General features: G+C 57.7%; 3 protein-coding genes across 4 annotated transcripts in view; 1 reads left to right on the forward strand and 2 right to left on the reverse strand.

Annotated features, from left to right (window-relative positions):
• Nucleotides 1-1461, reverse strand: part of EIF3K (eukaryotic translation initiation factor 3 subunit K) — a 10555-nt gene extending 9094 nt beyond the window's left edge. The window contains exons 1-2 of one of the 2 annotated variants that reach the window (XM_004715772.3): nt 1328-1461; nt 2-100 (exon numbers count right to left, since the gene is read on the reverse strand). In XM_004715772.3, coding sequence (XP_004715829.1) covers nt 2-100; nt 1328-1386 — 158 coding nt within the window. In that variant the 5' untranslated portion in view covers nt 1387-1461. The remainder of the gene's footprint in view (nt 1; nt 101-1327) is intronic. The other variant, XM_045292729.1, reaches the window with a different exon arrangement.
• Nucleotides 1462-2733: 1272 nt separating this feature from the next.
• Nucleotides 2734-19442, forward strand: MAP4K1 (mitogen-activated protein kinase kinase kinase kinase 1). Its single transcript, XM_045292745.1, has 30 exons — nt 2734-2840; nt 3000-3057; nt 3195-3285; nt 4164-4228; nt 5822-5877; nt 5971-6018; nt 6196-6238; nt 6358-6430; nt 6904-7035; nt 7374-7436; nt 7560-7641; nt 7980-8096; nt 9021-9099; nt 9574-9754; nt 9840-9884; nt 10942-10984; nt 11389-11551; nt 11634-11716; nt 12289-12373; nt 13209-13285; nt 13376-13436; nt 15389-15497; nt 15581-15639; nt 15836-15939; nt 16714-16888; nt 17159-17221; nt 17478-17567; nt 17662-17732; nt 18304-18359; nt 19266-19442. Exons 1-30 carry the CDS (start codon nt 2742-2744, stop codon nt 19333-19335), a joined length of 2541 nt encoding a protein of 846 aa, XP_045148680.1. The 5' UTR covers nt 2734-2741; the 3' UTR covers nt 19336-19442.
• Nucleotides 19443-19545: 103 nt separating this feature from the next.
• RYR1 (ryanodine receptor 1) overlaps nt 19546-23272 on the reverse strand; it is a 138629-nt gene continuing 134902 nt past the window's right edge. The window contains exons 102-106 of the mRNA XM_045292707.1: nt 21474-21630; nt 20998-21062; nt 20779-20879; nt 20576-20627; nt 19546-19764 (exon numbers count right to left, since the gene is read on the reverse strand). Of these exons, the coding sequence (XP_045148642.1) occupies nt 19669-19764; nt 20576-20627; nt 20779-20879; nt 20998-21062; nt 21474-21630 (471 nt within the window). The 3' untranslated portion in view covers nt 19546-19668. The remainder of the gene's footprint in view (nt 19765-20575; nt 20628-20778; nt 20880-20997; nt 21063-21473; nt 21631-23272) is intronic.

The raw sequence follows: 23272 nt of genomic DNA on the forward strand, positions 1-23272 counted from the left end.
CAGCTTTAGGACAGCGAGGTTGGCCTCCAGGTCGTAGGCATTCTCCTTGGCCTGGGTCTCCACATAACGCTCCAGGGTGGCCAGGTTCTCAGGATTGTACCTTGAGAAGGAACAGAACAGGTGAGCAGAGAGACAGCAGATGCTGAGCTGTCTTTGAAGCCAGAGAATACTCTGGTTCCTCCCTCCCTCCTCACTGCATCCAGCCTGGGCACCTGCCCTGGCCCTGTCCAGGATTGGCTCATCAAATTTCTCCACATACCAGATCTCTCCCCTAAGTCCCACCAGGGCTGTGGGTCTTGTCCTGAAAAACTCCCCACCCCTCAGTCAATCACATCTGCAACCTGCATGCTTGGCCTCTTGAACATTATCTGCCGCCCAAAGGCTCTCCTCCTCTCCCCAGGAACCTATCCCAATCCAGTCCTCTCCTTTCCCGCCGGGCTCCCATCCTATTGTCTTTCAGCTTCCTCCAGAGTCTCACGGCCACCCCAACTCCATCCTCCTGAGGGGCTTCCTAAAGAACAGGACCATGCCTCTCTCTCCTGCTTACAGTCCTTCCCTGCTCCTCCGAGCCGTCCTTTCCTCCGTGATCCAAGCCCTCGAATCTCTACACGGTATAGTCCATCTACAAAGAAGACTTCCAACCCCTATGCATCACCCCGCGCCCCTCCGCGGAGCATTTGTCCAGTGTCTCCTGCCTGGGACTCCCTTCTGCCCTGCCTTTTCTTGCTAACTCGCCTTCCCCTTCTTTCTCCTCCTTTGCTTCATTCACACTCATCTGTCTTTCGGGTCTTCACCCAGACTTCACCGCCTTCAAAAAGCCCTCCCCTTGACTCAGGTTAGGCTAGGTGTCTCCTCCACCTCTGACTTCCACAGCCTCCTATACCGTCCCGATCCTTGGCCGCACCCCGGCCTGCCTTCCCTCTCTCTCAGGCCCCACCACGGTGACCGGGCCTAGCCATTCCCGGCCATCACACAGCACGGCCTAACCCTGGGACCCCCATGAAAGCAAGATCTACAGCTTTCTTGGTCGCCTCTAAGCGCCCGCATGGCCAGCACGGCTATAAGACGCATGAATTACACGAGGGGCCGCGAAGGGAGAGACGGAGGCCGTGGGAGTCCGTGGGGGAACCGAGGGGCAGAGAGCAAGACCAGCACGAAGCTTTTGTCGTGCGGTGTCCTCAGACTGCTCCCCCAGGGGCGAGTCTTCTAGAACGGCTGGGAGACTCCCCAGGGCAGGCCTGGGGCCCGGAGCAGCCCGAGACTCCCCGGGAAGATCCTCTTCTCCACCCCGCTTGCTCAGAAGCGCTCCCTCGGACGCGACTCACACCTGTCGATACCCTTGAGCAACTTGCCCACGTTCGCTCTCATCTGCTCGAACATTGCCATGACTGCTGTGGCTCTCCACTTCCCGGCTGGAGGCTGAGGCCGCGCCGGCACGGCGGCGGAAAGGGCCGGAAGCAGACGGGAGGGACCGAAACGGAAGAGGAAATACGTCACCGGGAGCGCCTAGCCCCCCCCCAGCCCGCCCCGGGAAGGCGGGGACAGAAGGGGGGCGGCGCTTTCAGCAGCAGCCACGCTTTCCGGCCACCACGTGACTTCTTCGCGGTGGGGGGGGTTTGCCGCAATTGGCGCGTGCGCGTTCCCTCCCGGCCGACAGCGAGTTTCGTCCACGCCAGTGCGCAGGCGCCTTCTTCGGACGAGGAGGCGGGGCCGGACTCGGCTCGGCGCTCGGGCTCTTCGTTCCTGGTTGGGGCTGCACGCTTGTTTGCCCGCGAACTCTCCAAGCAGGAAAACGAGCACTGCACGGACGACGCTCGGCCTGTTAAGTGTGGCTGCGAACTCACATGTGTGGGAACGCACGGAGTAGCCTGCCCTTCGGGCCATGATCAAGTTCCTTGGGATTTGCCTTCTGAGATGCCATCATCCTCTGCCCCTTGCGTCCCCACCCCGACATTCACCCTTGCGCCTCCCTCTCCAGTACTCTGGTGGGGGGGGCGGGGCGGGGTGTGCGGAGGGGGCCCCTGAGGCTGGATCTTGAATCCTCCAGTGTCAAGTCTTGGGCCTCTTGTCTCATTTCCAAGGGTAGAGGCCTGCAGAGCTGGGTTGAGGGGCTCTTGGACCCTGTGGAAGTACTCCAATCCCCATAATTCTAGGGGCGACTGCAAACCCCACGTGTACAGCCATGAGTTATGTGTATATCAGCTACATGTGTGGCATGTGTGCTCCGGATCCATCTATGTCTTTGTACATGTGAGGAAACAGACATGGCTGCACAGTCCCCAGGTGGGCGGCTTATGCATGTATGTACCCCATGTTCAAGGCCCTCTCTGCAAACCTGCTACCTCCAGGTGGTGGCCAAGCCCTCATCCACACAGCAGAGGTCCGACTTGGGCTTTTCTCTCCAACTCAGAACTAGAAAGGGGCTGCTAGGGCACCCCCCTACACCCCAGATCACAATTAAGATCATTCGCATCTCATTTGCATCCAGCCCACACCCTAGGGGTCCCCTGGGTCCTGATACAAGCTGCCCCCCACAGGCTGTCAGGGCCCAGGGGACAGGGGGAGGAGCTGGTTGCACAGCCTTGCACTGGGGCAGGAAGCTAGAGTGGGAGGAGGGGGGTGGCCACAGCCAGAGGAGGCAGGGCGGGCGCAGGGTGAGTGGGGAGGGAAGGAGGTGCCGACATTTGAACCCTGTGGCCCTGCTGGCCCCCTGGGCTCAGGCCCAGCTCCAGCCCTCAGGGATGGACCGTGTGGATCCTGACATCTTTAACAGGGACCCCCGGGACCATTATGACCTGCTGCAGCGGCTGGGGGGCGGCACGTATGGGGAAGTTTTCAAGGTGAGGAAGCCCCTGCCTGTCTCTCCATCCCGGCAAAGCAGAGACCTTTGGGGGCGAAGCCTGGGAGGGAAAGCAAGCGAGTCTGGCTTTGCTTCCAGGATGCCAAGGAGGGCTTGGGTGGGCCGGGGACCCCTCTGACTGCCAACTTCCCCTTACAAGGCTCGGGACAAGGTGACTGGGGACCTGATGGCATTGAAGATGGTGAAGATGGAGCCTGGTAAGGCGAGGACCCCAGGGGTCCCTCCCCACCCCTTCATCCCTACCTCCCCCTCCTCCTGGGACACTGGGGTCACCTCCCCAGACATCCCTTCTTACAGCTGCCTTTTCTCCCCCACCCCACCCCACCCCATGCAGATGATGATGTCTGCACGCTGCAGAAGGAAATTCTCATCTTGAAAACTTGTCGGCATGCCAACATTGTGGCCTATCATGGGACGTACCTCTGGTGAGGCCCCCCGGGCCTGGGCGCCCAGGCAGCCGAGCCCCCAACCCGGAAGTGGGCCTCCAGTATGATCTCCAATGCTGCCATCTCATTTCTGAACCGGGCCCCCCTGCCCCCACCCCTACCCCCAACCCCCAACCTCATCTCCAACTCGGAAGTCTCATTGCTGAACGGGGCATCCTTAACTTGAGCCCCAAACCTGGACCCCAGTTTCTGACCAAGGTGCTCCTAACTCGCTCTCGAATCCTGAACTGTCTTTTATGACCTGCCCCTCCCCCACCCCATACCTACATTGAAACTTGAACCCCCATTTCTGACATCTCATCCCCAGCCCAGGACTCTCATTTCTGACCAAAGGTCCCCCAAATTGAATCCTTCATAGTCACTCAATTTCAACCCAAGTCTCCCCCCAAAACCAATCCTCATGCCACCCTGCCCCTAGAGGTCTTTCAGTTTCATCCTCTGCCTCTTGGTATGAACCCCGAAACCCCCTGGCCCACAACGGATGACTATAGGTGCCCCAGTAATGACGCTCGCCTGGGTCCCTCTGTTCCTTCCCAACCTCCCTAAGCGGTGAGCCTTTGCCTTGTCCCCTGGGCTGTCAGAGGCCAGCAGGGGGGGTCTTGGCTGTGGAGCCCAAAGATGTGGGTTTGAGTCTAGCTGACCCCTGCAAGCACATTTCCCCTCCGAGCCTCCACGTTGCTATCTGTGTGATGGGAGAGGAGAGACCTCGTGCTGACGGGCAAGGCGAGCTAAGAGGTGGCGACAGCTGTGAGGGTGCCCGTTGAACCAGAACCAGACAGACAGGGCACCGACTGGGGGCCCTCTGAGCAGAAGGATGGTTTCTTGCTGTGGCTGTACTGACGACTCTTGTGCGGCAGGCTGCAGAAGCTCTGGATCTGCATGGAATTCTGCGGGGCTGGGTCCCTCCAGGACATCTATCAAGGTGAGAGGAAAGACCGGGGTTCTTCCAGTCCTCCCCACACCTCCTGTGTCCCCCTTCCTCTCTCATGGACACCTGTCTGGGGCAGGCCTTCGGGTCCCCGACTTTGCACACTGCACCCCTCCTCCGGCCCTGGTCTGGAGGTGCGGGATATGCCTCCGTGACCCAGTGAACCCTGGGACCCCTACCACTGCACTGGCTCTGTGTCAGGCCTGCATTCCCTGGTTCATCCGGGCCTTTGAGTTTTTCTGTGTTTCCGGTTCACTTCGGGGGTGGGGTGGGTGGGGTAGGGGGACTGGGTTTCTGGGCCTCTCTCTTTACCCCTGCCTGTCCTCCCTCTGAGAATCAGAGAATTTGATTCCCTGGTTCCCGCCTCTGTCTTCCACCCTCTCCCTGACACCCTCTCACCCAACTACCTAACTTCATCAGAAGTTCCCCCGGAGGGAGAAACTGAGGCCCACAGGGAGGAAGTGACTCACAGAGCCTGGCTTATAGGGCTGTCTGTCTGTCTGTCATCTCATTCCTCTGTCATCTCTTGGTTGGTTCTCTCACTTATTCCCTCCCCCTCGCCCTCTGTGTGTGTCATGGGTTAGGAGCTGGGCTGCTGAGGTCAGCAGTTCAAACCCACTGGCCACTCCCCGGGAGAAAAAGGAGGCTGTCTGCTTCCCTAAAGGTTCACAGCCTCAGGAACCCAGCAGGGGCACCTCACCCCTGGCCTCCAGGGTCACTGGAATTCATTGGAAATGACTGGACGCTGTTTGATCCCTGCTTTTGATTCCTTGCTCTTGGTTGGGTGCCCCCACATCTCTGCCTTTCTGTCTCCCCATTCCCTCCCCGTATGGGATCACAACACTCCCCGATTCAGAGCCATCCACCCACTCTCATTTCCCTCCAGAGAGAAGCCTAAGGCCTTATCGGGCCCACGAGCCTGACCTGGCCACCTACACTTTCCTCTTCCCCGAATCCACTCACCCACATTCCTCAGACAGGCTCCCTCCCCCGGGCCTGCACCCTGCCATCCATCCTGCCTGCCCTGCACCTGCCGGCTCCTCAGGGAAGCCTCCCAGGCCAAGGGAAGGACTTCTAATCTCCCTCTCTTTCCTGGGGCTCTTTTCCTCCTGGCTTTTTATTTTGTACCTCCCTCGTGGCCTGTGCTTATTTCGTGGGACTGAAGTCCTCCCACGGGAGTCCTTGTGGCCTGCCCTACACGAGTTTCCCCTTTCCTCTCTGCCTGCCCCACTGGAGTGGTCTTTCCAGGCTGGCAGGAAGCCCCTTTCTGTTACAGGAGTCCTGTACCACCCCCTCCTACTTCAGCTGCACCCACAGTCCTGCCTTTAGCTTCTCCATTAAAGCCAGTTCCGTGAATCAGTTCCGAGACTCTCACTCAGCCTGTGGCCCTCTGGCCTCGCTGCCTCTTTGTTGCCAACCAGCCCTCCCCGTCCCCGCTGTACCATCCTGCGCTGTACCATCCTGCGTGCCCTTCCCCTGGGGCACCATCCCTCCCAGTCTGGGTGGGGAGGAGGAGGGCCCAGGGTCACCCGGACCCAGTTTTCCTGGCCCACTTCACACTGTGCTGGGGCTGCACCACCTTTGCAGTGACAGGCCCGCTGTCGGAGCTCCAGGTTAGCTATGTCTGCCGAGAAGTGCTCCAGGTAAGGGGAGGCCACTGGGGGGGGGCACCGCTGAGGGGGGCAGGGCTCCCCACTCCCCACACTCACAGCTGCTGGCACCACCCCTCTCCCCAGGGACTGGCCTATCTGCATTCCCAGAAGAAGATACACCGGGACATCAAGGTGCTGTTCTGAGGCCGAGAGGACCCACCTCTCCCGGGGGCGTGGGGGTGGCACTTGGGGGCTCTGGAAACACGCTGGTATTGAGCTGCAGGGCAGTAGACCCAGAACTGGGCTGGGCTGTTTGTGTGGGGGGGGTTGTCTCTGACAGCCTCTGACACACTCCTGTCACCTGTTTAGGGAGCCAACATCCTCATCAATGATGCTGGAGAGGTGCGGCTTGGTGAGTGGGTTGGGAAGACGCCTGCGTTGGGCCGGCGGTGGGGGTGGGGGTAGGGGTGGGGATGCTGCGTGGACAGATGGGAGACCCTAAGTCACTCCCCCCGCCCCTGCTGCTTCCAGCTGACTTTGGCATCTCAGCCCAGATTGGGGCAACCCTGGCCCGAAGGCTCTCTTTCATCGGGACCCCCTACTGGTGAGTGCTGCTTGGGGTGGGGGAGCAGCAGGGGGGAGGGTGGGGGCAGCTGGAGGTAAGGGTTGGGTCGGGTGAGGCAGTGGATCAGCTGAGAATCACTTTCACCTTCCCGGTTACTTCCTGGGCTCAGCTCAGTCTGTCTTCAGGGTACCCGGTCCTTCCCTGGCCCCACTCTTAGGGTGGTGTGGAGGGTGGAGAGTGGGGTAGGGGTGAGGGCTTCTCTGTGGCCTCTCCCTTTCCCTTCCTCCTTGTTCCTGCCCATCTTCAGCCGGCTCTCTCTGGCTTGTCACCTCTGTCTCCCCCTCTATTGCTTCTCTTCCCACCAGGCCGTCTACCACATCTCATCCCACCCTTGCCCCTTCTGCTTCTCTGGGTCTCTCTCTTTGCCCCAACTCCCTGTGCCCCAAGGTCCCTTCCCATGTTTCCCCTGCATCTTCTCTCTGTGCCCCCTCTCTGAGACTCTGTGCCCCCAGGATGGCTCCAGAGGTGGCCGCCGTGGCCCTGAAGGGGGGCTACAATGAGCTGTGTGACATCTGGTCCCTGGGCATCACAGCCATCGAGCTAGCTGAGCTGCAGCCCCCACTCTTCGATGTGCACCCTCTCCGGTAGGTGTCGGGTGCCCCCCATGCCCCTGAGACCCAACTCACGCCTGACCCCAAGCCTCCCCACATGAGGATTCCCCTGTAAGAGACCACCCCCTCCTCAAACCCAGTCTGAGGTGTGCTGAGGATTCTCCCAAGTCAGAAAGCCTGCCCCACCCCACCTGGCCTCCTGCCCACACGGAGTGATGCACAGCATGGCCAATGGTGCTCCCTAGAGGCGGGGCCCTTCCCATCCTGCCCTGGGCCTTCTGGGAGGGGCTGGGGACCCCTGGTGCCTTGAGGTCCGACCTCCTCCAGTTGGGCCTGCGGGCTCATGTTCCCGTCCTGCCCTGCCCTTCCAGAGTGCTCTTCCTAATGACCAAGAGCGGGTACCAGCCGCCACGACTGAAGGAGAAGGGCAGATGGTGAGACGGGAGGGCAAGGTGGCGGGCAGAGCCAGGACGGCGGCTTGGGCTGAGGTTGGCAGGTCTCTTGGTTGGGAGTGGGGGTGGGGGACTCGCTTCAGATCCCGCCTGCTCTCTCCCCAGGTCAGCAACCTTCCACAACTTTGTCAAAGTCACCCTTACCAAGAACCCCAAGAAACGACCGAGTGCCATCAAGATGCTCAGTGTAAAACCTCCCCTCTCTGAGGAACCCCCCCCCCCCAAACTCATGCCACCCCACGGAACTGCCCAGGGCCTCCTTCAACTCCCTGGGAGTCGGTCACTTCCTCCCACGAGCACTCAGGCCCTTTAAACTCTCAGTTGTGACCCTGCAGCTCGGAGTAGAACTTGCTCCTGGGTGGGCTGTGGGCCGCCAGGTTTCTGCTCATCTGCTCAGCATTGTCACGCGTCTGCATTCTCCAGAAGGCCCTGCCCGAAGGCTCACTTGGCGCCCCTTCCCACCAGATTCCCTGAGGCTGATCCTGGGGACTCAACCCCCGTCCTTTGACCTCTGTCCCTCCCCAGCATCAACTGGTGTCGCAGCCTGGGCTTAACCGAGGCCTGATCCTGGACCTTCTGGACAAGCTGAGGAATCCAGGGAAGGGGCTCCCTGGCGGGGAGACTGAGGACGAGGAGCCTGAGGTGAGGGACCCCTGGCCAACAAAGCAGTGGAGTCCTGCTGCCACGACACAGGCCAGCAGCGCAGGGCCCTAAAAGGATGTCACTTACCACTCCTGTTTCAGGGACTTAGCACCCCCCTCTGGCCATGAAAACACTTGTACTCTAGCTCAGGGGTCGGCAAACTTTGGAGACAAAAGAGCCCATCCTGCCCCTCACAACAGTTTGAACATCATTGGCGAGCCATAAAGACACATCCAAAGTCGCCCTTGTCTGAATGGTGGCCGTTACAATGTCTCCAGTTCCCTTCGGTCCAAGGGCGGCCGTTACAATGTCTCCAGTTCCCCTCAGTCGCCCTTGTCTGAATGGCGGCCGTTACAATGTCTCCAGTTCCCGTTACAATGTCTCCAGTTCCCGTTACAATGTCTCCAGTTCCCTTCGGTCGCCCTTGTCTGAATGGCGGCCGTTACAATGTCTCCAGTTCCCTTTAGTACTTCAATGCACATCTGGAGAGAACATTTTGCCGACCCCTGGTGCTGCCCAAGATCTGGGCTCCCGTGTCTAGCCGCCCCTCTGAATGTCAGCGCCTGTCACAGTTTACAGGAGTAGAAAGCCTCATCTTTCTCCCAAAGAATGGCTGGTTGGTTTTAAACTGCTGACCTTGTAGATTGCAGCCCAGTGTAACCACTACTATGCCACCGGGGCTCTAGGGACAAAGTGCAGGCATCTGCTTTGGTAGCTCCCTGGAAAGTGCCAGCACCGCCCCCCAGGGGGTGGCACTACCCACTTGGGGACACACTGGCCTCCCTTGGCTCACAGGAGGAGAAAGGGGTAGGGGCCTATGTACACAGAGCATTATGGGAGGAAGCAGGGCTCCAGGCTGGGCCCGAAGGGTGGTGGCAGGCTCTTGGGGACCTTGAGCCCTTACACGGCTCTCCATTGACCCAGGTACCCCCCGCCATCCCCCGGCGGATCCGGTCCACCCATCGGTCCAGCTCTCTGGGGATCCCTGATGCTGACTGCAGTCGTAAGTAGATAATCCTTACCCTGGGGGACAGCTGACCTTTTGATAGATCCTGGGGCCCCGTCACTGCCTGACCCTCTTCACCCCCGGCCCACATAGTGATGAGGAGACCTGCACCTCCCTGAGCTGTATCCAGGCCCCATGAGCACCCACCCCACCAAATCACCACCCGAACTCAGAGAGACCCGAGAAATCTCGGTCCCAATTGCTGAGGGCTGACCAGACCCCAGAGGTCCACCCCATCCCTGCCCCTGCAGCCCCCAAAGACCTCCAGCACCTTTGTAACCACAGTGAGCCCCCACCTCCCTGATCCCAAACCCTGACCCCCCTAAAATCCAGCCATCCAAGGTCATTCCAATCTCCGTGGCCCAGACTCTACCCCAAACTCTCTCTATTCCTAAGTCGTCTTTACAGTGCATGCGTGGCTGCCCCCCACCCCCTCGCCCGGCTTGACGACTTCTCTCCCCACCTCCCAAGGACGACACCTGGAGTTCCGAAGGTTGAAGGCAGCCGAGTCCAGACGGCCAGCCCACACCGTGAGACGCCTCCCCTCGGCCACCCCAGGCGCCCTCCCCGTCCCCACAGCTACGGCTGACGAGCTCCATAACCCACAGACTCTCTGCCAGCCCACCGGAGACAGCAGGAGCAGCAGTCCCAGGTCAGGCCCCCCTGTCTGGGGGGTGCAAGCATGGGGGCTGGGGTGGATGTGGACCCCCCTGACACCTGTGCTTGTCCTTCTCCAGGCAGCCCCTGTCAGAGTCTGAGGATGACTATGACGACGTGGATGTGTACGAGGGCCCCTGGCCACACCTACCCCCCCCCCCAGCTTCCTTCGGACCCCGCCTTGACCCACACTTTCCTCCCACCCCAGACCCAGCCTGGACCCTCAAGGCAGTTGCCACCTTCCTTCCTCCCCGCCCCTCCCCCAACTTCAGCTTCTACCTACCTTCACCCCCAACCTGTCATCTTCTTGTATGACCTCTGACCCGACAGACCCACCCACCCGCACACACACACTTCACCTCTTCTTGCCCTTAACCCCAGACCTAACCCCAGTTCCTTCCAGACTATGTTGAGCGCCCTCCTTCTACCTTCCAAATCAGTGCTGAGCCTGTAGACTGGCTGCCCCCAGCCCGGCTCCGGCGCCCAGCCACACCTAGACCGGGGCCCCGAGCTCCAGGGCCCTCCTCTTTCTTTCACTGCCCCCTAACTTCAGATTGAGTTTGGCTTGGGGGACATTCTTCCAGGGCTAGACCCTCAGCCCCAGAGCCAACCCTCAACCCTGCCAGTCAGCCCAGGCCTCCGGCCAGCACCAGCCTCCGTCTGCAGGGAGCTCCCACCAGACCTGTGTGACCTGTGAGCCCCACCCACAGGACCTGGCTTCCTACTAGAGCAGCGGTTCTCAACCTGTGGATCACGACCCCTTTGGGGATCGAATGACCCTTTCACAGAGGTCGCCCAATTCATAACAGTAGCAACATGAAGTAGCAATGAAAATAACTGTATGGTTGCGGTGGGGGGGTGGGGGGTGGGGTGTCACCACAACATGAGGAACTGTATTCAAGGGTCAAAGCATTAGGAAGGTTGAGAACCACTGCCCTTGATTCTAGTAGATCGAAGGGCCTAGCCCAGGCCTGATACCATATAAGCACTCACTACACAACCATGCCATTGCTCTTGTCACCGAGGTCACCAGTCCTGTAATCCTCCACTCCCGCCCGGACCCAGGCCCCCCCTTACCTTTCCTGACCTCAGTGTCACCCCAGTACTCCAGCCCTGAATTCCCCACCCCAGTCCTCCATCCCCAGACACCCCACATCTGCTTATCCCATCTTTGTGTTTCAGCCCCACCCCTGCAGAGGACACACCTCCTCCGTTGCCCCCCAAGGTAAGGCCCTGAGCCAGAAAGTGGGGCTTCTCAGGCTGTGGAGCTGAGATGCTTGGAGCTGAGACCCAAGTCCCTGGAGGGCCAGAGGCAAGGGTGCTGGCCTGGGGAGTGCTGGGAGTGGCATCCCTAGACTTAGGGGTTGGGGGGAAGTCAAAAGGTTCCACCTGGGGTGCCCTGGGAGCCTGGGACTTACAGGGCAGGGGGTTGAGTTTGGGGAGTAGGTAACAGGGGAGGGTTGGAGTAGGGGCTACTTCTGGGTGTCAGCTCTGCCAAAAGTGGGAGGTCAGGGTGCCTCCTCTCTGAGATCACCCCCAAGTCTGGGAAAATTCCAGGATCTTTTCATTCTAATTTCTCACAAACTTTTTGAGGTTCCCCTCCCTCTCATTCTGCCCTTTCCCCCAAAGCCCAAGTTTCGTTCTCCGTCGGACGAGGGATGTGGGGAGTCTGGGGGTGAGGGGCAGCTGAGCCCAGGCGTGCTGGTCCGGTGTGCGAGTGGACCTCCCCCACGCACGCCCCGCCTTGGGCTTCCTCCGGCTACCTGTGGTCCCCACCTCACTGCCTATTCAGGTAATGGGGCAGTTTCGGGGAGGAAAGGAGGGGGATGGAGGCTCTCCAGGACTGACTCCCCAGGCTCTCCCACCCTTTCCAGAACCTTCACTCAGGAACCCAGCCCCCCAAGAGCCTGACCGGCCCCCACGGCTACCCCCCAAGAAGGAAAAGATGAGGAAGAAGGTGAGAATCTTACCCCTCTGGATGGGACTTGGGGAGCAAGGGGTTGCCTGGCAGGAAGCAGGAGAAAAAGCCTAACCGTCTCTGGCATTTGTCACCACTTCCTCAGTGCCACACACAGAGCCCCCCATTTCCACACAGTGCCACAATATCATGGAAGGAGATATTATCCCTCACCTAGCATCTGGGGGAAATGGAGGCATCAAAAAACCCTCCCTGCAGCGAGTCCATTCTGACTCACAGTGACCCCATAGGAGAGGGTGGAACTGGCCCCGTGGGCTCCCTGGGCTGTAACTCTTTACAGTAGTAGAGCGCCTCATCTCTCTCCCTCAGAGCGGCTGGTGGTTTTGAACCACTGGCCTTGGGGTTAGCAGCCCAGTGCATGACCCAGTGCACCACCAGGCTGCCTAATTGAGGGACTGAGAAGATAAAGGACTTGCTCAAGGCCCACGTGCCTTTGAGGGGACAGACACAGGAGTTGAACCCTTCTCGCTCTCATCTCTTGTCTCATGAGCTGTCCCTTCCTGTCCCCTGCCCACTTTTGCTGGACACGGCTGCATCTGTTGCGTGCCCAGGGATGCGCCCTCCTTGTGAAGTTGTTCAATGGCTGCCCGCTCCGGATCCACAGCACAGCCGCCTGGACGCACCCTTCCACTAAAGGTGGCTCTTCGAGAGCTGGGTGTGGGGTGGGGGATGGGGCAGAGCCTGCAGGAAAGAGCAAAGCCAGGGAGGGGGCAGGGAGGGGCTGGTGAGAGTGGGTGGCAAAGGCAAGGCAGGGCAGAGGGAAAGGTGGGTGAAGAGAATGGGTAAAAGTTGACCGAGAATGGGTACCGATCAACTCAAGACCGAAAATTAGAAAACACAGAGGGCTTGGGGCTCCAAATTTGAGAGACAAGCCACAGTGTGGGGCACAAGAAGGCAGACAGCAAGTGACTTGGGGAATTAATATTGGGGAAGCAGGGCTGAGCATTCTTGGGTTGGAGTTTGGGGCTCAGAAGGCAGTAGCAAAGGCCGGAGTTTGTGAGTTCAAAATGTGGGGACAGAGGTAGGGAGGGGGAAACAGGACCACCATGTGGGGAGTCCCAGTGAGCAGAAGAAGTCATATCTGGGGGTGTCTGAGCAGCAGGATCAGAGCTGGGCAGAGAGAGAAGGCCTCATGGTGCAGCTTACTGTGAGCGGGTTATTTGGGGGCTGAGGAGCTCTGAGTGTGGGGTCAGAACTGAGGACACAGCCGATCAGGATTTGCAGATCGGCCCCCCAGAATGTGGGGGGCAGGGTGGGTCAGAAGCAGGTGGCAAGAAGCCCAGGTGAAGGGACTGGGTCGGGGTTGGAGTTCAGATTTGGGAGAACAGAGGCTAGGCATGCTGGTGGAGTGGGGGGAGTGGGAAAATGAGAATCCCAGAGCAGAGGCCCAGCGCTGCTGGGGGCCAGTGTTAGGGCCAGGCCAGCCCCCAGGATGAGGCAGGTCCCAGTGACTCGGCATGTCTTCCCCCAGACCAGCACCTGCTGCTGGGGGCAGAGGAAGGGATTTTCATCCTGAACCGGAGTGACCAGGAGGCCACGCTGGAGATGGTGAGGGGCTGCACCCGGGGCAGGGGCGGGCAGAGGGGCGGAGTCTGGGTTCCACAGGTTTCAAAGGAGCCCCTCCTCCCTTCTCTGCAGCTCTTCCCTGGCCGGACCACCTGGATGTACTCCATCAACAACGTGCTCGTGTCTCTGTCAGGTCCGCTGGGGGTTAGGGAGGAGAGGCAGGGCGTGGGGGCAGGAGGCCAGGAGTGGGGCAGTGGATGGCCACAGCACCCACGCCTCAGGCCCCCTTCATATAGCTTGTCATTCCAACTCCATCCACCTCTTACCAGGACTAAGCCCTGACCGTCTTAGAGGGTTACTCTTAGGGCTGCTAGGACTCAGAATCAGTGTGTGAAGGCCTAACTGAACCTCCATTTCCCCATCTGCAAAATCATCCCCATCCTCACATCAGTTTTGAGGTAACTTCTGCCAACTTGGCTATAGTCTGAACACGGACCACGCCCTAAGGGACTCTCCTTTCAACTGATGGGTGGATGAAGTTATGTTACAGAAGACCATTATGTTATGCTCTATTACATGATGGAAGATGATTGTATCCAGTCGCACGACAAAGTAGCAACTAGTCTAGTGTTGGGTCAAATCACTGGATTACTCAAGTTGACATACTATTAGCCATTTTGAAGAGCCCAAGTAGCGCAGTGGTTCCATGTTGAGCAAGGTCAGCAGTTTGAAACCACTAACTGCTCGGAGGGAAAAAGACGAGGCTTTCTGCTCCTGTAGAGAGTTACAGCCTTACAAACCCACAGGGCAGTTCTACCTTGACCTAGAGGGTCGCTGGGAGTCAACTTTGACTCGATGGCAGGTACTTTGGAGCTATTAGTCATCTCGAGATGTTTCTTCAACTGGTAATGTGTCTAACAGCATCTGCCTAGTTACGTGTTAACAGTTAGCTTGCTTTTATTGCTACCAAACCATAAAAATATTTATTAAGGAAAGATATAAAAAGGAAGCAATTGTTTGACATATCCCCCATATAAGTCTAGACGTTTCTTTTTTTAAAAATCATTTTATTGGGGGCTCATACAACTCATCACAATCCATACATACATCAATTGTATAAGGCACTTTTGTACATTCGTTACCCTCATCCTCAAAATATTTGCTCTCCATGTAAGCCCCTGGCATCAGCTCCTCATTTCCCCCCCTCCCTCCTCGCTCCCCCCATGTTTCTTTCTTTCTTTCTTTCTTTTTTTTTACAGAACTTGCTTGTGTTTATTCCTAAATTTAAAAAAAATCATTTTATCGGTACCTCATGCAGCTCTTATCACAATCCATATGTGTTAACCGTTTCGACACCCCCCTCCCTTTTTTTTTTTTAACTTTTTATTGTGAATTACGGCCGAAGGTGACCAGATTTTAACATAGGTAAAGCGGAACAAAAGTGGGACACCATTGATAAAACTCATATCCTGACGAAATAGCCACATGGCAGCCGAAAACTGTATACCCTAGCTTGTCATGCATTCTTTCCAAAAATCAGGACTTTTTAAAAACGCCGCGGGACGCGGTAAAAATTGTTAAAAATCAGGACTGTCCCGCCAAAAGCGGGACGTCTGGTCACCTTAAATTACACGGGAGTTTACAGCTCAGATCATTTTTACATCCAACAACTTATCAAACTCCCCAATTGTTAGCCAAACTCGGTGGCCAGTGTACCAGGAAAGCAGTGGAGACAGGTTATCCCAATGCCTGGCGCCCCCGCGTGTGTGGGAGGGGCAACGCACTCCCAGGGGGTTTCGGTGGACCGTCTGTCTGAAGCCCATCACCAGGCCTTTTGTCCAAGGAGGTCCTGGTGGACTCTGACGGCTGCGACCCCGTGTGAGCAGAGGGGAACTGGGGTTTTCAAGACTACGATCTTTGGAAGTGGATTGCTGGGCCTTCCATGGCCCCTCGGAGTGGGTTCTCACTAGTGGTTGGGGAAGCCCAGGGGCCCCTGTTTGCCCCCTAGGTCCAAAGGAAAGGGATGGATTAAAATGTTGGGCCTGGCAGCCGTCCCAGGAGTTTCAGCCCTAGCTAAGGCTGGAGGAAAGGGGGCCATCCTAGCTTATAACCACTTGCTTCCCGCACCTTCCACCCACCCTGCAGGAAAGACCCCCCAGCTGTATTCCCATAGCATCCTGGGCCTGCTGGAACGGAAAGAGAGCCGCGCAGGGAGCCCCATCGCTCACATTAGCCCCCACCGGTTCCTGGCCAGGTAATAATGCCCCATGTCACCACGGACCCCTGAGATCGACCCTAAGGCCGTCCCTCCCCTGCTCATGCCACTGCCTTCTGCAGGAAAAACATGGTCTCCACCAAGATCCAGGACACCAAAGGCTGCCGGGCGTGTTGCGTGGGTGAGACTGCCTGCGGGTGTGCGCATGGGAGGTCGGGCTGGGTCCGGGGTGCTGCGGATGGAGGCTGCAGCCACTAGAGAAGGGTGCGGTTGGGGCCTGGTGACTGGAGCCTGGGAGTGGGGGTTGTGGGAACCAGAGCCTTGGTGGAGGGGAGGGGAAAAAGACTGGCCCTGCCCATTCCTTTCCTGTCCCCTAGCTGAAGGGGCGAGCTCTGGGGGCCCGTTCCTGTGCGGGGCCTTGGAGACCTCCGTGGTCCTGCTCCAGTGGTACCAGCCCATGAACAAGTTCCTGCACGTCCGGGTAAGGGTCCGGCTGGGGCCCGCCCACCTTTTACCTTTGGGCATTGAGCACTAGGAAGCCAAGCCTTTACCTGAAGCCCCGCCCTGTCAACCCAAACCCCTACTCAGCCATCCTATAGCCCTACCGCCCTTCCACCTCTGCTGGATAACCGACTGTCTTTCTCAGGCTGCCCTTAGCCCTAAACTTGCACTAAAAACAAACACACAAACTCACTGCCATCCAGCGACCCTATAGGGCAGAGTAGAATTGATTCGGTGGCTTTCCAAGGCTGTAAATCTTTATGGGAGTAGAAAGCCTCGTCTTTCTCCCTTGTGGTTCTCAATCCCACACTCCCACTAGGGCTTACTCTTCATCCCAAAGCCCTACCCCACCCCATTCCCAGGGCCTCTCAAATTGAGGACACGCCTCAGCACCGACCTCGCAGGTGGCCAATGTGGGTCAGACCCCAAGTGACAGCCTGACCTCCGCGGAGGCGCCCCTCCCTTCATTTCCAAACTCCAAGGGGCTCCTGTCCGCAGTTGAAACCAGGAGGTACTCTGCGGGAGGAAGGCCGGGCTTTCTACTCCCGTAAAGAATTACAGACTCGGCAACCCACAGGCAGTTCTACCTTGCCCCATAGGGTCGCTAGGAGTCGGCATTAACTCGACGGCATTGAGAGCCCCCCACCCCCACCCCTCCGGTATCTGTAGCTGTCACCTCCCCGGAAGGCGGGCTCAGGAAAAGCTTAGGAGTCCCCGCGTGTCCTGAGCCCGCCCCTTTCTGTGCGGCCGGTAGCAGGTGCTGTTCCCGCTGCCCTCGCCCCTGCGCGTGTTCGCGCTGCTGACCCGGCCGGGCTCCGAGCTGCCCGCCGTGTGCATCGGCGTGAGCCCCGCGCGGCCGGCCAAGTCCGTGCTCTTCCACACCGTGCGCTTCGGCGAGCTCTCCTGCTGGCTGGGCGAGATGAGCACCGGTGAGCCGGGCCGGGAGGCGGGGCGTGGGGCGGGGCTTCGGCCGAGCGTTGGGGAGAAGGGGGTGGAGCTTGTGTGTCCAAGTCAAGGCCATTGAGTCAATTGGACTCCTAGCGACCCCTGCCCCCCTTGCCAGCCAGTTCGGTCTGATTACAAAGTTAGGTGGTGAGCGGGTCTTAGCACCCGCGTTGGGGAAAAGAGAGGGTGCCTATTTGAGTGGTTGGCCTTCCTGTGAGGAGAGACGGGTCCTTGAGCCCCCTTCTCCCAAACAGAGCACAAGGGGCCCGTGCAGGTGACGCAGGTGGAGGAAGACATGGTGATGGTTTTGATGGACGGTAAGAAGCTCCTCCCCACGCCTCTTACAGAGCTCTTCCAGGCCTGTCCTATCCCCCTCCATACTAGCACTCTAAGCCCCGTCCACAGCTTTTTTAAAAAAGCGTTTTATTGGGTGCTCGTACAACTCTTATCACAATCCATCCATCCATCCATCCATCCATTATATCAAGCACCTTTGTACATTTGTTGCCATCGCCATTATCTGTCCACAGCTCTTTACATCATTGCTTTGTTTTGTTTTCTGCTCCATCACAGGCTCTCTGAAGCTGGTAACCCCGGAAGGGGCTCCAATCCGGGGCCTTCGCACCCCGGAGATCCCCATGAGTGAAGCAGTGGAGGCCGTGGGTATGTGCAGGGGTGGCAGGGTCGGAGGTAGAAGCTCCAGGGACCGCCCCCCCCACAACCCCCCCAAGCATAACAAGCACTGCTTTCCCCCCAGCGATGGTTAGGGGTCGACTCCAGGCCTTCTGGAAGCATGGAGTGCAGGTGTGGGCGCTAGGCTCAGACCAGGTAAGCTCTTCTCCCACCCCATCTGCCAACCCTTCCAGAAGCTTCCTCCAGCCTTAGTTCAGGCAGGTCCCCTTCCTCAACCCAGGGTCTCCTGAGACACTCATGCCGTGCCACTGTGGGGTCTAGTGGCACCGATTTTGCTTCACCCCAAGCCTCAGTTCCTCAGCTGTAAAATGGGGGTGGGAGTGGGGGTGGGGTCAAGACAGAGATAGCCGGTGTTGACGAGCATGTCCCATCCGCCCCTGCGTTGTTTCCCAGCTGAATGACCTTAAGCAAATGACTTAACTTTCCTGTGGCCATTTTCCTCCTCTGGGGATGTTCAGTTCTGCCTGTCCTTCCCGTCACCTGCCAGGGAGCCACTAAGATTAGTCCTCTGACCCACAGAGAGGGTAGGTCATTTGCCAGAAGTCACGGAGCAGGTGGGAGGTGCCGCTAAGGATTATTTCAGGACCCGGCTAGGTGCTCATATATCCGAGCACCAGCCCCCACCCCCCTGCTCTCTTTGTGGGAACCCCGCTTCTTCTAAGGAGGGGGGAGGGTCTTCCAGACACTGACACACTCTTTCCCCCAGCTGCTGCAGGAACTGAGAGACCCCACCCTCACCTTCCGCCTACTTGGTTCCCCCAGGTATGATCTGGGGTGGGGAGAGGACAGAGGGTGTGGGAGAAGGGGACACCCCAAGGGGTCCCTAGTCACCTGTCTGTCATCTGTGGCCTGGAGTGTCTTTGACCCAATCTCCTGATTTCCACCCCGGGGGTGCTTTCCCTTCAGGGCAGCCAAGTGGGTGTTTTCGCTTTGAACTTGACACAATTTTACCCAGAAGTTGTAACTATTTTAAACCTATTGTGTCTTGATGGAGAACTCCAAGTTATTCCCTCAAGTCTTCCTTTTCTTTCTGCTCGTTCCCCCGCTTTTCCTTGTTTTCACTCTCCTTTGTGTTTGTGGAGGAGCCTTGGTGGCATAGTGGGCTACGCGTTGGGATGCTAACCAGTCTCAAGGCCAGCAGTTCAAAACTACCAGTCAGCTCTGAGGGAGAAAGATGAGGCTTTCAATTCCCATAAAGAGGCTCAGAAAACCACAGGGACAGTTCTGGCCTGCCCTTTGGGGTCATTGTGAGTCAGTATCGACTCAATTGCAGTGAGTTTAGGTTTTTTTTTTTTTTTTTTTGGTTGGGGCAGGGGTTGTTTTAAAAACCTTTATCAAATGATATCCTTCTCCCTGTAGATGACTAGCCAAGCATGGCCCTACCCCACAGGGCCATGACTTCCCTAGCCAAGCCCCAGACTCCCTTCCACCTCAAGGCCATTGTACAGGCTGTTCCCTGTGCTCTTCACCAAACTTCCTCTTTCAGTTGCAGCGTCACCATCTGTTCTTGGGGAGCCTCAAATAGCCTCCTATGGGTCTCCCCACCTCACTGTGGCCTCCCCAAAGGTGGGGGACCCTCAGTCTTGGCTGGGCGCAGCCACTTGGCTGCTGGTGAAGGGCTGCGTGAGGGAATGAAGGCCTGCACTGACCGCCCCCTTCCTCCCCCAGGCCTGTGGTGGTGGAGACGCGCCCGGCAGATGACCCCACTGCCCCCAGCAACCTCTACATCCAGGAATGAGTCCCTGAGCACAAGCTAGGAGACAGTCCTTGCACCCCACACCCCAACAGACACACACTAGTGCTCGGGCCATGTCTCTGTCCCCTAATAAACGTGAATAACTTCTGCCTCTGCTGCCAGCTTGATGTTCAGAAGGGAAAGCAGAATTTCTGGAGTCTTCCCCCCACCCACCCACCCCCGTTCCACCAAAAAAGAAATCCAACAACCTAGCACAGTGTTGCCGGGGCAGGCTGTACGGACTTTATTTCTCCCACGGAGAGGAGATTAGCTGAGGAGAAGGGGCTTTGGCGAGAAGAAGGCACTTGAGGTGAGCGTGGAGGGCCAGCTGGGGGCTCAGCTAAGCTGGTCCTCATATTGCTTGCGAAAACAGTCACCAGCTGGGAAGAAATCCCAGCATCGCTCCTGGTACATCTTCCAGACATAAGATTCCTAGAGTTTCCGGAAAGGGGGAGAGCAGGCAGTCGGTCACATCCTGACACGCTGAATGATGTCCTTTTTAGTATCCCCTGCAGGAACCCCAGGAGCCCTGGAGGCATAGTGGGTGATGCATCAAGCTGCTAAGTACAAGGTCAGCAGTTTGAACCCACCAGCCTCTCTGAGGCTGTCCACCCATGAAAAAGGAGCCCTGGTGGCATTGTGGTTGCACTGGGCTGCTAACCTCAAGGTCAGCAGTTTGAAACCATCAGCTAGCTCCTCAAGAGAAAGACAAAGTTTTTTATTCCCGTAAAGACTGACAGTCTCAGAAACTCACAAGGGCAGGTCTACCCTGTCCTATAGGGTCAATATGAGTCCGAATAAACTTGATGGCAGTGAGTTTGGTTTGAATTTTGGTGGCATATGAGTTATGAGTTGGGCTGCTAACTGCAAGGTCAGCAGTTCAAAACCACCAGCCCTTCCTTGGGAGAAAGATGAGGCTTTCTACTCCTGTAAAGAGCTACAGTCTCAGAAACTCACAGAGGTGGTGTACTCTGCCCTACTGGGTTTTCATGAGTCGGAATTGACTTGGTGGAGAGTGAGCTCTGTACAGAACCCAAGTCTCAGAAACCCACAGGAGCACTTTGACTCTGTCCTACAGGGTCGCCTACCAGTCGCAATGGATTGCACAGCTGTGAGTTTGGGTTTTTCTTCTGTTGCCACCCACCAGCAGCTCCACAGAGAAAAAGGTGGCACCCTGCTTCCCTGGAGAGCCTTAGACACCCCAAGGGGCAATTCTCTGCTCTTCAGCGCCCCTATATACTACCTGACCCGTGTGTTCCGTCTCGTCCTTGTTGATCAGATACATCAGGAAAAACCTGGGGAGATGCGGGGTGGGGCACTTGTGAAGACCACCTTCCCTTTCTCTTGATTGGCTGCTTGGGAATTCACACCCAACCACCCGCCCTGGGTTGCTTGTGTCAGTGGCCACACCCCTCCCTCCCGATTGGCTAGCGGGCCTGCGCTCACATGTAATTGGCCAGGTTGTGCTCCTCCAGCGTGTGCGTCTCGAACCCGTGCGGCGTTGTGTCGAAGTAGTCGCTGCCGATGCCGCAGATGAAGCACTTGGTCTGTGGATGGTAGGAGACATCAGAGTCCATGCCCACTTGACACCTCCCACCATCCCCAAGGGTCCTTACACACCCGCGCGCGCGCGCGCGCACACACACACACACACACACATCATACCTCCATGTCCTCCTTCACTTGCTCTTGCTGGTCTCGAAGCTCCCCAAATGCGTCGATGATCAGACCTGGTGGGGGGTGGGGTGGGCAGGGCGGTCAGGGTACGACCTCTAACCCTGGTCCAAATCCTTGCTCCCAGGGCTGCGGACCCCTGAGTTGGCCTTCCACCTCCCACCCGAAATCACAGTCTGCTTCTGAAGCCTAACCCCACCGAGCCTTTCCTGAGCCCCTCCTAGGTGCCCGTCGGATGAAGGAGTGACGTCATCCTCACAACAACCCAAAGACGTGAGCATCATCAACACCCCCATTTTACAGATAGGGAAACTGAGGCTGCTCCCCCATGGTTCTCACAGCAGGGAAAGGCAGTGTCAAGATTTGAACCCAGGCCCACTGGACACAGGGCCTGTACGCTTAGCTACCGGCCAGTTGCCTCTCGACACCGAGCCCCGCCCCTTCCCACGAGCCCAGTCTGTGTGCACCTTGGATAATGGCCAGCAAGATGACAATGACGAAGAAGAAGAAAGTGATGTCGAAGACCACCCGGTACAGCTCGTACTCGTCGCCTGCCGGGTCCTCAATCTCGTCCCCGATACCTCCACCAGCCCGGACACCCACGTACATATGAAATAGGTAGCACTGGGAGAGAGGGGACATGCTGGTCACTTGATCCAATCAGCCAACGTGCATGGAGGACCCGCTGAGCACGGAGACCCAGCAGCAGCGCAGACTGGGCTCACGGACATGCGGCAGCCCCAAAGTGGTCATGGCTGTGATGGGGGTGGCGCAGGGGTGGGGGTGGGGATGTGACCCCCCATGGAGGCTGAGGGAGATACAGGAAGCTTGGCAAGCCCGCCTGGGCGATCAGGTGAGGCTTCCTGGAAGAGGAGACGGGTGTGAGCTAAGAGCTGAAGAGGGGAGAGCTTTCCAGCCAGAGGAAACCACATCAGCTAAGCCACCAGCAGGGAAGAGAGAGTGAGGCCCTGCTGAGAGGAACTGAAAGCGGTTCAGACAGGCAGAGCACCGAGGGCGGTAGGGGAGGGCTGGTCACAGAGCTCTCTGTGTGTCCCCTTCCTGGGAGGGCTTCCTGTAGGAGGTGGCATTTAAGACGAGAGGGGAAGCGTCCGAGAAAAAAGTCGGGTTAAAAAAAAACCAAAAAGGTCAGGAGTGGGAGGTTGTGTGTGTGTGTGTGTGTGTGTGTGTGTGTGTTGGGGTGGGGGGCTGAGGTAACATCAAGCACCAAGGGTCTGAACCAGGAGGAAGCTCATGACCTCAGGGGAACTGAAAGAGGGCCAGGTGGTCAGACTCTAAACAGCACAAGGAGTTGTGGTTAGACTCTGGTGGGACCTGTTCCTGCAGGCCTTGGGCACCAGCCAGTGCAACGGGGCTGGATTTTTATGGGGAGGGGGGCATTGAAGAGCCACGAGAAGGCTCTGAGCAGAAGGCAGCTGTGGTCCACGTGGCACTTGGGTAAGTCCTCCCATTTGTCCTCTCTGTGCCCCCCAACCAAGTATGAGACCCCCTGGCCTGCTGGGTAAGAGCTGGGGCCAGTGCCTGTGGTGAGAGTGAGGTGACCCATCGGCAGGGCTCAGATGTTGGGCTCAGGGGCTGGGTGCTGTTCCTGTGTTTATCCCCGGGCCACCGAGCTCAGAACACGAGTAGGTTAAAGTCAGGTGGAGTTACGGTCGCCATTCAGTGGACAGAAAAAGAAAGCAGCATGCATTGTATGCTGGGACTCGAGGTGAAATTTTTCATTCTGAATGGACTAACTTCCATCCAATCAACCCAGACTCACGGAGACCCTATAGGGCGGGGTGGAACTGCCCTGTGGGTTTCTGAGACTGTAACTTTACAGGAGTAGAAAGCTTCATCTTTTTCCCAAGGAGCAGCGGGTAGTTTCAAACTGCTGACTTTGTGGTTAGCAGGCCAATGTGCAACCCACGGTGCCACCAGGGCTCCCGTGACTGACATTTAATGAGTAAGGTGGCTATCCAGCCACTTCTGAGTCCGGAAGGCCTTGTGTGTGTCAGAGCGGCATTGTGCTCCATGGCGTTTTGAACCATTGGTTTGAAAAAACAGAGCACCAGGCCTTTCTTCAAAGTCCCACCTTTCACACAGCCGAGTGTGTGACCGGTTTGGGTTCTTAGGAACTCCAGCTAACCTTTTCTGAGAGAGCATGTGGGTGCCTGGCACTGTTAAGGGAACTAGCCCCATCCTGACCCACCCATGGGAGCAACATGAGGCTTTCTATTCCCATAATGTCTGGGAAACCCACGGGGGG

Source organism: Echinops telfairi, unplaced genomic scaffold, assembly GCF_000313985.2.
Source record: "Echinops telfairi isolate 266 unplaced genomic scaffold, ASM31398v2 ScPeMD7_655;HRSCAF=1070, whole genome shotgun sequence".
In the NCBI taxonomy this organism is placed as follows: domain Eukaryota; kingdom Metazoa; phylum Chordata; class Mammalia; order Afrosoricida; family Tenrecidae; genus Echinops; species Echinops telfairi.

Coding starts and splice junctions, on each gene's coding strand:
- MAP4K1 (XM_045292745.1), top strand. CDS start 2,742: ATGGACCGTGTGGATCCTGACATCTTTAACAGGGACCCCCGGGACCAT. Junction 2,841..2,999: donor CGTATGGGGAAGTTTTCAAG/GTGAGGAAGCCC, acceptor TCCCCTTACAAG/GCTCGGGACAAGGTGACTGG. Junction 7,036..7,373: donor TTCGATGTGCACCCTCTCCG/GTAGGTGTCGGG, acceptor CTGCCCTTCCAG/AGTGCTCTTCCTAATGACCA.